Source organism: Neovison vison, chromosome 4 (genome assembly GCF_020171115.1).
Source record: "Neovison vison isolate M4711 chromosome 4, ASM_NN_V1, whole genome shotgun sequence".
Lineage (NCBI taxonomy): Eukaryota > Metazoa > Chordata > Mammalia > Carnivora > Mustelidae > Neogale > Neogale vison.
Window position 1 is genome coordinate 196,417,415 of NC_058094.1, and position 13,835 is coordinate 196,431,249.

General features: G+C 33.5%; 1 protein-coding gene across 7 annotated transcripts in view; it reads left to right on the forward strand.

Annotated features, from left to right (window-relative positions):
• Nucleotides 1–13,835, forward strand: part of FOXP2 (forkhead box P2) — a 550,794-nt gene that overhangs the window by 430,614 nt on the left and 106,345 nt on the right. For 4 of the 7 annotated variants that reach the window (XM_044246406.1, XM_044246409.1, XM_044246407.1 and 1 more), the window contains one exon: nt 2,469–2,543. The exons of the other annotated variants lie outside the window; for them this stretch is intronic. In XM_044246406.1, the coding sequence (XP_044102341.1) occupies nt 2,469–2,543 (75 nt within the window). The remainder of the gene's footprint in view (nt 1–2,468; nt 2,544–13,835) is intronic. 7 annotated transcript variants of the gene reach the window in all.

Consider the following 13,835-nt stretch of genomic DNA (forward strand, 5'->3'; position numbering starts at 1 on the left):
GATTCTTTCTTCCCTCTCTCTCTGTCCCTCTGCCCCTGCCATCTCTCTAAAATAAATAAGTAAATCTTGAAAAAATACAAAATAATGAATATATACTTCGAACAATGAAAACTTATTTTAATTATTCTGAAGGTCTTTCAGAATCTTGCTTTATATTAAAGTTTACCTCATTGTTTATCAGTTAAAATCATATTTAGAAAATGTTTGAGAAGCAGTTAAAGAAAATACACTTGAATTATACTCAGATTCATTGAAATTCTAGGTCTAAGTCATCTGAGCTAAGAATGGAGAACATTCTCTTTCAACATGAAGCTCCAGGCTACTTTATCCCAGAGCTCTAATCTGTAGAGAAATGTAGTCAAAATCTCCTTCTTATAATGAAATGCTTCTGATTGCGTTAAATTAGTCCCTACACCATTTTATTCCATAGCACATTTTGTGTATTTTTATCACTGTACTTGTACATTGTCTGGCAATTTCCTGTTTGTATATTCCTCGAGTGCTGAGACTTACTCATCTCTGTATCTTCCCTTCTGACCCTGTGATTGGGATGGCAAATCACTCCAATATGTTTTGTAGTATATTGGAGACACAGAGGACAATATTGTATTTAATTTGGGTGCTCTTGAAAGAGTTTAAGGTGATGTTGCTTATTTATGGAGTTTAGTTTTTAGTATTAAATGTAAATAGTGTCACGGCACCTTTGGAGTTCTGGTGATGCTCACTTATTTTTGGTCTTGGCGTAGATGAGTGTTGATCTGAGAAATTTTTTGTGTGAGTCTGGTTCATTACTATGGTATAGAGTAGCATTTCATTTTTTTAGGATGCTTATGACCTTGTTAAATAGCAGTCCAAAAATCATGTGGCTTGTTTTGATTTTAACCAAAGTTACAGCTGCCTAGCTGTAAAGCAGTCAGTTTCTCTTATTATGACTAGTTCTTCAACTTGTACTGTTTTAAATTGCCTGCAATTAGCATATTTCAACCTTATTTTTAGGTTTAAATTGCAGTGTGAGAGTGTACTCTCCTCTTAGCTAATTAGTGCTATCAAGGAACAGTAGGTTACCTCATTAGTACCATGTGCATTTAATTAAAGAAGAGAAAATTGGAGTTAACCTCATAGTTAATATTTTCACAGAGTGCTACAATGCCAACACCTTCAATTGGAGTCACACCCCTGTGTATCTAATTATGCACTGGTGCCAAATAAGGTTAGCAAGGGTACTACAAGGCTGTTGACAAAATAATTTAGATGAAAACGTGTTTGTTGGATTCTGACAGTAAAATACAACTTGAACATTTTTTTTTCCCCCATAGTCCTCATCTGCCAGCATCAGGTAACATACTTCTTCATAGGAAATGAAAGGAAGGGGCTATTTTGGAAGCCATTTTTCCTGTTTGAATTAATGTTGCTCTTATCTTGCAGAAAATGGCATATAGCCATGTAAAGCATATACAATCCATTTCTTAAACAGAGACCCTGAACTTCAGAGATGTATTTGAAAAGAATTATTTATAAGATGTAATATTTACATGCATCAAACCACTACAAATACTCCCTGACACCCCTACCACATCCCTCCTTGCTTTTCTTCTTTTCTGATATAATTTCCCTTGTGTATCTTATGAATGGGGATCATACTTTCATATCATACATGAAGTCTAAGGATGTGTTGTCACATGGTCTATTCAAATGCAGTGTAATCCTTTTGCCCTTCAGACATAATCTTTGAAATGTCTAATGCTGCTTAGGTAAAAAATGACATTCCATGTCATTTATCAATAAATAATCACTTTGCTTTTACAGATAAAAATGCAAACTATACATTTGAGTATATAGAGTAGTTCTCAATACAAGTGGCAAAATTCAACAGGTTATTTAACTGAGGGTATAGAGTTTGGATGCATAGTCTCAAATATATATTTGATGGCAGTGTTTGCGTTATAGTAATGTGTGGCCAAGGCAGTTTAAAGAGATTCTTGTGATTATTCTCACACTTCATGACAAACCAGGATTTATGTTCATTTGTGTTGGTTATAGTTGAGTACAAGTCAGTAGTTCTCTTTTTCAAAAAGAGGTGATTAAAGTTTTAAAGACAAATGCCATCCCATAAGCTAAAATCACAGTACCATTTAAATTTATAGGAGTATTCATTAACATTGGCCATAATTTTAGCTTGGAAATGGGAAATGAGATTCTTGAGTCAAGATGATGGTAGACCATGAAATTTTTTGGTTAGTGGTTAATTATGTTCAAATATTCAACTTTGCATCTGCCAAGTTATTTTTATTTTTTAATTCTATACTATTATTAACTGTGACACAAAGATGGAATAGTCTCATCTATATTCACCTACCAAGATAATTTTCCAAAAATATTTTTTATTCAATAATAATGTACATTATTAGCATAAGCCTTAAGATTGGAGGGGGAAGAAGCCAACTCCTGATTCTCTTTGTTTAATCTAGGAATTGCTTCCAGAAACAAAATTATGTGTCTGTGGCCACTCTTCTGGTGATGGGCATCCTCACAACACATTTGCAGTAAGTTACACTGGGCAACTAGAAGTTCAGCTACTAAGCACAAAGCCATAGACTCAATACCACAAAGTAGATTATCTGTGATTTTCTATTAGCCATTCCCTTTCATTGATAAAGATAATCAGAGATGATTAATATGAAGATATCAGGGTAATTGGTTGGTTTTCTGTTGCTTCTTGTATTCTCTCTTCAATTATATTTTATCGTCTACACACTTCACTGTTTCTGTGAGTTGATGGCGTTAAAATTTACCTGAAATATATAAAGGCATATGGTTGATTCATCACTACACTTTTCTTGAACTTTTAGGAATCACTTGATGAGATAGTGTTGACATGAAAAAAAAAATAAAGATTATGAATAGATACAATACATATTTACATATTTTAGGGGAAAGTTGCTGTTCCATGTCTGCAAGTTATCATATAAATATGCCAAGGCCTTCTTTTAAAAACATATTCTGTCACTAGAGTATAATTTGTCTCTTTAGACTATAATATTCAATGAAAATTGCTTTCGTGACCCAATTCACATACCAGTTAGCCTTGGAAATGAATAACAATCCTGAAGTGGCCATTCAAGAATTTTTAAATAGAGCAATTTCGTGTTTCCATTTAGCATGGTTACTACCTGTATTCTTAAGGAATCTTTAAATATGTAAGTCATATATTTTTCATATATAGAATTTTTACTTGTTTCCTTAAGAATTGAGGTGTTTACTTAATTTCCATGGACTAAAGTATTCCTAAATTGGCTCACACTCCCCCAAAATTTTTTAAGACGCTATACATAGTATTTCTTAATTTATAGTTGATAGAACACATCACAGTTAAGACTTTTATAAATAAATAGTGTCTTCCTGAATAAAGAAGAAATTTCTAATTTCATACCTTGGTTAAAAAAAATAAAGGCTTTTCTCAATAAAAAATAGTGTCAAATTAGTATGGAATGCTATTCTTTGTGGAAAATATACAAACATAAAGCTTTTTAAAAAATGTTTGTTTCAAACAAAAATCATGGAAACAACATAACATAGACTATTTTATGGAAATAGTGAATGCAGAGAATTGGTAATGAATTTTGTACATTAAAACAGGTTTTGCAATGATTTGAAGTTATCTATTTGGGTTTCATTCATTTTAGTCCTGCAGTGTTTGTGCCTCCTGAACTTTCTTGGCATAATAATATATGAAAAAAGTGCCAAAAATTAAAAAGCAGTGGTAAGTTTTGCTGGAATGATGTAAATTTAGGTGAAAGACTAAACTAACCTAATTTCCTAAATATTTGCTCTATATTTTGAAGGAAGATAAATTTAAGATAAACTTCAAAAAATAACTGTATTCTTTAACTTATTAATAAAGATTCATCCAAAAATATACTTTTAAGAAAATAGTGCATTAAAAATGGAAAAGGCAGTATTTCTAATTGGTAACACTTTTTTCTAAAATAATCCCAATGGAAAAATTGTTTTCATTAGACTGAAGAGTGAGCTGACTAAACTACTAATAGTGTTTGTTCTTTATCTAAAACTACTTCTACCAGTATAAAAAAAAAATCTCTATTCCACTAATGTAAGACTAAATCTATAGCATCAGATCTTTATATTTTCACTGACATGTTTTCAGAATGAAAACAAACCACAGAGAAATTAAATGACTTAACCATAGGCCATTTAGTTCCTCAATGGCAAGGCTGAATTTGTAACCCAAATCTGTGATCATCAGTATTTGGTCTTTCCAAGGATATGCCAGATTGTTTGTGGTTGCCTTGAGGGCTGTGTTGAATGGGAGTCTACTGTTGTTCCGTGTGTCAGGATTGTGGATAGTATCTGGGACAAGAAGACTACCAGGATGAATTAGTGAGGTCTGTTTTGGCTGATAGAGAGAGGGAGTATAAGTGCATACCAGGTACCTCCCATCCCTATGGTGCACCAAACTTAATACTTCAGACTAGTCACTGAGTGACTCTGCAAATGATACCTCCTGACTTCACAACACTAGGGAAACACTAAATACTAAGTAGGTACTTATTTTCTTTTATTGACTACTTTAGATATAACCTTTCTGCAGGCTAAAGTGGCTAGTGGGATTTAAAATCAAAATGCAAACTAAAACAGATAATATCTGTTATTCACAGTTGACAATGTCTATGCAATGGATATTGCTCTCTTTCAGTATTTAGTATATTTCGTAAGTACCAGTACTCTGAGGTGGTACTCAGCTAAGCTCTGGAGCACCATAAGATAACTGGTGGGCTAAATGGAAGAAGAGTTTAGAAAGTATACATACAGGTCTCTAAAGGCAGCCACATTCCTTTATAATCTAACTGAAGTGTGTAATAAATTGTGAATCACTGTAATAATTCTGAAATCTTTAAGAGATCATATATCCCTATCAGTGGATTAATTTAATATCACACATATTACTTCCATGCTTGATCAACCTTCACAAAGAAAAAAGCCAAAATTTTCAGGCAATTGTTCCAAATTGGGAGATTAAATTACTTTTTATTCCCTCCCTCTTAACTTCAAAAATAAAAATCCTGTAAGTTTATTTAAAAGCTGGAAATAAAGTGCCATAAATTTCAGAGAAAAGCCACTTAACAATTACCAAAAGTAGGTTAAAGCTCAAATTCCCTTAAGGAAATAAGTAACATTACATATTTCATATTAAACTGATGTCAGATGCTCTCCATCATACCTTCCTCTCCCCGGCATTTCTTCCATCCAGTTCCCAACAAAAGATACAATAAAAATATATTTCAGAGAAGCATTTTCTGGTGTTTTAGCATGCAAGTAGCCATCAGACATTAGCTGTCATCTGAGTTTTGTGCTTCCTTATTAGCACATTGTTGAACAGTAGTGATACATTTATATATCCAACAATAGATTATATTTATTGTGCCTTGACTAATTTATAGCAATACAATAAGGGTAGTAATTGTGCTCCCTTATATCATCCCTACCTGAAAATTATCATCTTAAATTCTATCTACCTGTTGTTTGGTCTCCACAGGTTGTATGTTTAACATTCTAAGAATAATGACATAATATCCTTATTGTAACTTTGAGTTTTATAAGGAAAAGCATTAAGTTCTGGCTTTAAAGGAAAGAGTGTGAGAGTAAGAGAGCTTCTTTGTGAGAGATTACTTTTCAGTACTTCCTTTTCGTACTCATTTTTTTTCAAATGGTATATATTTAACTCTCATCTGGAAAAATCTTCACTTATTTTACTTTGCTTTCAGACATTAGTTATAAGACAGATGCTTTTTTCCCCCTCATGATATATCAAGCAGCTTTATGAATGGCTAACTGTCAGGATCCTGAATTTGCTTCCCTACCACACAATAGTAACCCAAGTTCACTCCCCAATAACTAGACCTTGTTGACACCTCATCTGTCTGAATGGCCTCATTAACACCTACCTGCAGATAACCTTATTGTTAGTCTTGCCTACAGGTTTTTACACTAAGTGAATACTATTTTACATAGGATTCTGCGGGTTAGCTCCAAGTGCTAAGGCAATTAAGTGGAATGCTTAGAGTCTTTGTCTTTGGGGTATTATTTTCAAAACATTTAGCATTGGGTCAAATGAGTATTTTGATGTATAAAACTTGTTGGACCTATGAAACCAAAAATGAAACTTGCTGGCCTTGGTCCAGTTGGTTTATGACCCATTTAAATTAAATTGCGTTGATCACATTGAATCTCTCCCCCCTACAGATCTTTATTCTGTTTTTATTACCTCCTGAATGTTTTATTTCAATGAGAATTGTGGGTTGGAGGAAATAAGAAAAGAGGAGAGTGACAAATTTTTTTAAAGATTTTATTTATTTATTTGACAGAGAGAGAGAGATAGAGAAAGGTCATAAGCAGGCAGAGAGGCAAGGAGAGGGGGAGGAGGAGGCAGAGAGCCCAATGTGGGGCTCTATCCCAGGATCCTAAGATCCTGACCTGAGCCGAAGGCAGAGACTTAACCCACTGAGCCACTCAGGCACCCCAAGACTGAACAGTATTTAAGAATCACTTATTTTCTGTCCAAATTTTCTCTCTCTTTTTAGTCTACATGAATTCTACCCCACAGCAAATCATCTATCCCATGGGCTCTGGAATCATCTTTCTAGATTGCATATTGGACAAATTACTTACATTTTTTAGCTTCATGCTCTCAATCTGTAAAATTAGGATAATAATAATCTACCTCATAGTGTGGTAATGGGGATTAAATTTTATAATTGGAAAGTAGTTAGCGTGATGACTAACTCATAGGAAGTGTGCAGTAGATATTCAAGTCAGTAGCTGTAGTACCATCAATACACTCTTGGTTGGACTAAAGAGGCAATTCTGTTTGATGTAAATTTAAGTACATATTTGGTATTAACACTAAATAAGCATTAGGCATTGCACCTTGAAGCATGACTAAGACAGATGGAAATGTTCCTTAATGAGAGGAAAGTCTTTATATTCATTAATTTACATTAAACACTGACTTATTCACTCACAAAAATCAGTGTTATCCAAATGTTTTCTGATTTGTTAAGTGGAAGATAAAGAATCCTTCCTCACCGGATCTAAATGAGGTCCTCTGGCAGCCAAGGAAAACCATTGCCAAAGAAGATTAGGAAAAGTGATTGTACCGCTAATTGTTTGTATCCAGCTAGAGCACACCAAGATAGGAAGTTAGGATATACATAGATGGGGCAGTGCCAGATTACCTCCAGTGTTTTTTCTTCCTTACCTATTTTAAATTTATTATCAGAGATGAACCAGAAGTTAAAGGTAAATTCCTATTGATTGATAGTATTGACAGTTTTAACTAACATCTTATAAGCAGTTAACCAGGGATAATATCGTGGTATCTTTTTTAGAGCCCTTTCTATAAAACCTAGATTTAACTCTTCACTATTAGTGTAAAGTTGTAGTAGGATACACTTGAATTAATTATGAAGCAGTACAAATTAGATTTGTTAATTAATCATGTTCATTGTGAGTAGTTTTTGTTTGAGGTCCTTTGGTATGAAATAAGCCTTAAGATAACCAAATATTTCAAACCCGGACTCTACAGCTGATTTTGTTAATGCCATGGAGTTGTAATATGGTAACCATGTTTAGGGCTACTGTTAAAAACCTTCCAGATTCTTTGTCAGAAATAGAATTAAGATTTCTGTTTTTAAAACCTTGGTTGACATTTGTATGCAACTTCTTGATTAATCTTTTTCTTTCCAAGTGTAATTCAAATATTAATAATTATCTTTACACACCTCACTCAGCTAGGATGTAGCTCCCTGAGCTCAGTTCATTCTAGACACCTCTCCTGAGTGGTTGCCTCTCACCTTCTATTTTATTGCAATATTTGAGATTGCAATGAATTCTCTTGATGTTGGTTCCAAGAAGGACCAGTAGCAGAGCTTTTTCAATGGAGGCTCCTCTTTGAAATTTATAATGAATAATTTACTCCCCTTGATGATTCACCAAAGCGTCAGTATGGCAGAAATCAGGAGCTGATGAAAGGACTATTTATTTAGTTATCTGGTTTTGTTGTTGTTAATATATTTTTCATCAAATAAATTGATACACACACTAGACTATGTATGTGGCAATAATGTGAATTTGTGGTGCCCATTCAGATAGACTATATGTTTCCTTTCACATTTTAAAGTTATTTGTAATGAACTATTAGTATAGTCTCTACAAATACAAAATATAATCTGCACTAACTTCTAACAGTTCACTCTATAGTTCTTGCATATTTCTAAAGACTTAAAAAATGTATATTCCGTATTTGTTATTTGTATTTCTGTTCTTTGTTTTTCTGTATCATTTTAGCATAATAGTAAGTACAAGGCACAAAAAGCCAAGTCATCCTTGTGTATAAATCTTCATGACTCGTGAATGTGGACACACACACACAGAAACATACATGCATACATATACACATGTAATGACCAATAATGTAAAAGAATGTATATGTGTTTTTATTGACTTGAATATGCTATTCACTTTTGTTGTCTTCCTTTCAAGTTACATTTTTTTGTGTTTGTAATTTTTATTAGTCAAATGAGTCATCTGTTATGCATAGGATTAACAAATTAGAGACATCAAATTTTTATCACTGGCACCATTCATGCTGCAATGTATTTACTTCAAAACTATTTCTAAATAACTGGATTTTTCATGTAATTTTAATACATAGGATGTCATGTTAAGCAGCATATAATTCCCATTGACATTAAGACTTCAACCTAAAACTGCATGCTGTACTTTAAATCTTTATTCAGTAGAATTCAGAAAGCTTACATTATCAGAGTTCTGTCGTGCTGTAATCATATAATGATTCCAACAACTTAGATGAAATTGCACATGCTTACTTTCCAATTAATCATATCCTTTTTCGTAATGATAATTTTGATGCAAGTAAATTCACCTTATTGGTAAGATAAAGAATAAAGCCTTATACTAAGTTAAAGATTTCAAGATGGAACTTCTGTCATATTTAACATTAAAAACAACATGACACGCTTAGGCTCTTGCAACCATGTTCCCAAGCTCTTTTCCCTGAAGTTGTAATTACTACTCCAGCAGAGATTCCTCCTGTTCTCTCTGAAGAGAGGTAAGATGAGATATTTTGTAATATTGGCAGAAGCAATCTACCTTTCAAATCCAGAATACTAGTTATAACGTCATGCTTCAGATTACATGGGTTGTATATTTAATATTTTCAGAGTAACAATATAATACCTTAATTTTAATTTAGAATCTTATATGTAAAATATTTCATCTGGCTAAAACAGACAATATAGAATAGGAATAAGAGACCTTGAGAGTTCTCACTTAAGTACTCTTAAGTAAGAGTATCTTAAGAGATACTATGCTGAAGGGAAGGTATCAGGTAAATATCAGATAAATTCTCATTAAATTAAGCATCATTCATAAATTCACATTGATTTATGTAATTTTAGGGAGAGAGAGAGTGTTGACAAAATTATGCCATTAAAACTTGATAAACAAGCTTAAATTTTCCTACAGCATCATATATGCATACCTAGTGGTTACTTTGCTGATAAATAATTAATACAAAGTTGAAATAAAGAAATAAAATGATATGAGTAACAAGCACAGTATTGTTTTATCTCTGTTTCTCCCTGAATCCTTGTTTCCTGTAAGTTGCATATCTCATATAATCTTTTAAGGCTGGCATATATACTTTTTTGCATGCCTGCCTTTGTCTCCTTATATATGATCTATATAGGGCTCCTTTTAGCTATAATATTCTATCAGTCCATAGAGGATGGAAACACATGCTGGGCACACATCCCTTTTCTCTTTATTTTGGCTATGCAGTATTAGAAGGGTTGTGCCCTGTTACTACGTAGCCAAAATAGAGAGAAAGGGGATGTGTGCCCCACATGCATTTCCATCCTCTATGGACTGATAGAATATTATAGCTAAAAGAAGCCCTATGTTTCATCTAATTCAAATACTTTATTTTACAGTTGAGAAAACAGTGATAAAGAATCTAAGTGACTCCCCTAATATCTCTCCATTATTCATGGAATTTAAGGGGGAGCTATTGATGACCTGATAATTCTTTAGTCTTAAGCCATGGTTTGTGTGTATTAATTTTCACAGATTGTGTATTTTAACTTTAATTCTATATGTAAGGAAAGCACTAAGTTTTTCCAGATGTTGCTAATCACATTTACCTATGAAAAGATTTCAAAAACCAGATAGATTTTGTGATCACTTTTGAAATTACCATACATATTACTTGACTATTTGCAGTTTGTTGAGAACATGTTTAAGATCTCAGTCAGATCTATGAGATAATTTTATTTATATGTAGAGATTTTAGAAAAAGAACAATCCAAGGATTTTTAATGATTCCCCCAGAAACATGACTTCATGAAATCCAAGACTGTTGATTTATTGCTTAAAATTTTTTAATAGAATTTCAGCTAGAAAAAGACATGAAACCCTTACCGTGGTATATAGGGCATTCCAAAGTTAGTTCCTAATGTTTAAAGGAATAAACTTAATGGTTAACAAAATCTTAATTCTTTACAATCATTTTATATTTATTTAGACTACACATCCAACCAAGATCAGTTGCTCTGTAGAGATGACCAAAGAGATGTCCCCCAGCTTTTTAGCTTATCTGTTTACTCTCTCCCAGATAAATATTATGTCTTAACAATCGAGAAAAAGTGATTAATAGGTCTGTTATGCCATCCTGATCTTAAAATCCAAACAATAGAAGACATGACAATACTTTAAGTGTGATACTGAAATACCAAACATTTAAATGGGTAAAGCTCAGAATGGATGCTTGAATTCATCAGACTAAAATGCTAAGTCTGTAACATACAATTTTGATCCTATAAAGTATATTCATAGCACTCATAGAAACGAGTACAAGGTTTGAATTCTGTTCAGACATTATGGTTCTAGAAAAGTCTTACAAGTACTTGGAACAATCACTTCCACCATTTTAAATTAGTACATACTATTTTATTTTAGTTTATATAGTTTTATATATAGTTTATTATAATACTATAATTGATATCATCATAAGATAATTGTTCCTGTTCTTCTTTCTTATAACTTCTAAACAGTCCTCAGTGGCTGCCCATTGTCTCTTGGATAAAGCTTTACAGTCATGTACTTCCCCAAAACTGGGCTTTTTCTTTGCCAAACTTATCCCCCATTATTTCATAAACAAAGACATTGGGTCCTAACTGATACACCTTCATGTATGTCCAAAACATACAATACTCCTTTTTTTGCTATTCCCTTTCTTGTGTTATTATCATTTTGTATCATCTTCTCTGTTCTTTCCTGCTTGTCAAATCCCACTGGTTATAAAATCCCACTTCAATACTATGCCACATGAATGCTTTTTCACCAATGCATTCCACATTGATTAATCCCTCTTTTGGTCTTGTTATCCAATCCACACTTTGGAATTATTCTTAGCCCTCTGATATGGTTCCATTCAACAGATATTCACTGAACACATATTGTTATAACTCACAATGATAAAAAAAATTTCAGTAAACTGAGTAACCACATGCATCTGAGAAGTGTATACTGTGAATATGGGAAGTGTGTAATTTAGTACTCAAAAAATCAAGCAAGTTGTAAAGATAGACTTAATCACTATACTGTGGAATTAGGGACAGGTAGATGGAAGAGATTTATTTCAGGTGAAGTTTTGGGAAAAAACACACAAATTCATCACACTCAAAGTGTAGAGAATATTCTAGACATTGGGAATAGAAACAGCAAGTTTACAGAAGAGAGAAAAGAAAAAGATGGGTAGTTTTCAAAGGCTACACTTATTGTATCTGAGAAATTGGAGAATATTTCAGGAAAAGTTGGCGTATGTAGTCTTTAAATATATGGACCAAGGCCAAAAGTTGAAGTTTTGAATTTTTAAAGAACTTTAAATATTCTCTAAGATTTTGAGCAAAGAGGGGCACCTGGGTGGCTCAGATCATGATCTCAAAGTCCTGGGATCGAGCCCCGAATCAGGCTTTCTGCTTGGCAAGAAGCCTGCTTCTCCCACTCCCACTCTCCCTGCTTGTGTTCCTCTCTTGCTGTCTCTCTCTGTCAAATAAATAAATAAAATCTTAAAAAACTACATTTTTGAGCAAAGAAGTGAATGTAACATAACCAGGCTATCCTATTTAAAAATATCCTTAGGAACATTAAGAAGAAGTGATTGAACTAGAAAAATATTGGAATCGTGTGTCTAGGTTAAAGGATGCTGCCCCCCAAAATAATAATGGTAACCTTAACTAGGAGAAGGACAGGGAAAAAAGTTAAGAGGACAGAGTTAGGGGAGAATACAATTGTAAATGTTATGTTGCTAATTAGAGAAACAGAAGAAAATCTGTGCCTGGATATTTGGATTTGGTTGACTGTGAGCCTGGTGATATCTAGAACCCAGAAAGAATAATAGGTTCGATGGTAGACAGAAAGAGGTTGGAAGTAATGAAAGTGTTGTTTGAGAAGTATATTTGCATTGCCAGTGGGATACCCATGTTCAGCAGGCTGTTGGCGATGAGTTGGAGATGATGAATTTTTGGAAGTCATACCATATGCAAGAGACCAGAATCCATTATTTTCAAGGAGACTGTGAAGAGGAAGATGACCACAGATAAGTCACAAATCATGATATTGGCTAAGGGAAAAAAGAAGAACCAGTAAAGAAAGTGAATCCATAACACAGCAGAGAACCAGGAGCAGGAGTCAATGGACAACAGAAGAAATTTTTAACAAGCTAAGAGATTATTCAAAGCCTTGTTACAGACAGAGGAGTGGTTTTAAAACGAGGATGAGACCTGAAGCAAGTTATAGATTTGGCAAGAGTGTTTTCAACAGAACACCGTCGATGACTTACATGGCAACTGAAGGAGTTCATGTAGAGGTGACAAAGGACTCTGGCCCTTTGGGAGAAAGGCTGATTAAAAGGGAGATGATAGGATGGGGCCTTGAGGGGGAGCAGGACTGAGGAAAGGTCTTCAGGGAAGGAGACAGTGGAGATGAAAAGATTAAAAGTGAAAGAAGGAGTAAAGAGTTGAAACAAGGAATGAAAGACGATGAGGGTTGGATGCTGGCATCCAGGGCACAGATGGAGGTAGTCCTTGAAAGGGAATCAAAACCCACCTTCATTGGATTGAATGGAAATTTGATGATGAGTAAACTCACAGCTGGGTTTTTACCCATCTTTCATTATTTGTTCAATCTGTTAATGCCTTGTGACTGTCACTGTGTCCCTCTCCCCATGTCACGACATCTGTGTTTGAACTTCGTATCACCTTTTAGGGATTCCTATTTCTATGACAAATGGTGCCAAAAAAGGGAAGAGTATATTGGTGGTTGTTAAAATTTTCTAGTTATGAGAGCTTTACTTTGACCATATTTGTTATACATTAGGAAATTAGCCAAAAAGATAACTACTCATTAGAATTTAAACTTAGCAGTGATTTTCTCATAAAGGACTAATAGCATAGTCACAAGATGAGTGTGCTTTCCTTTCTCTCAGAAATTTAAGATGGATTAATATATATCTGAAAAACATTAATTATTTTATGAAACATTTAGATACATGAAGATTTTGAACTTTTTAAGTAATTAGTTAATTTTTAGTAATTAATAAAATAAAGCTTTTTACTTTTTAGAAAAACCTTTTAATGAAAGCAGACATGCAACCAGAATGAAATATATGCAGAAATATTATGATCGTCTTTTTTCCACTGTATTGACAGTATTACATTTTAAGAACAACTCAATAA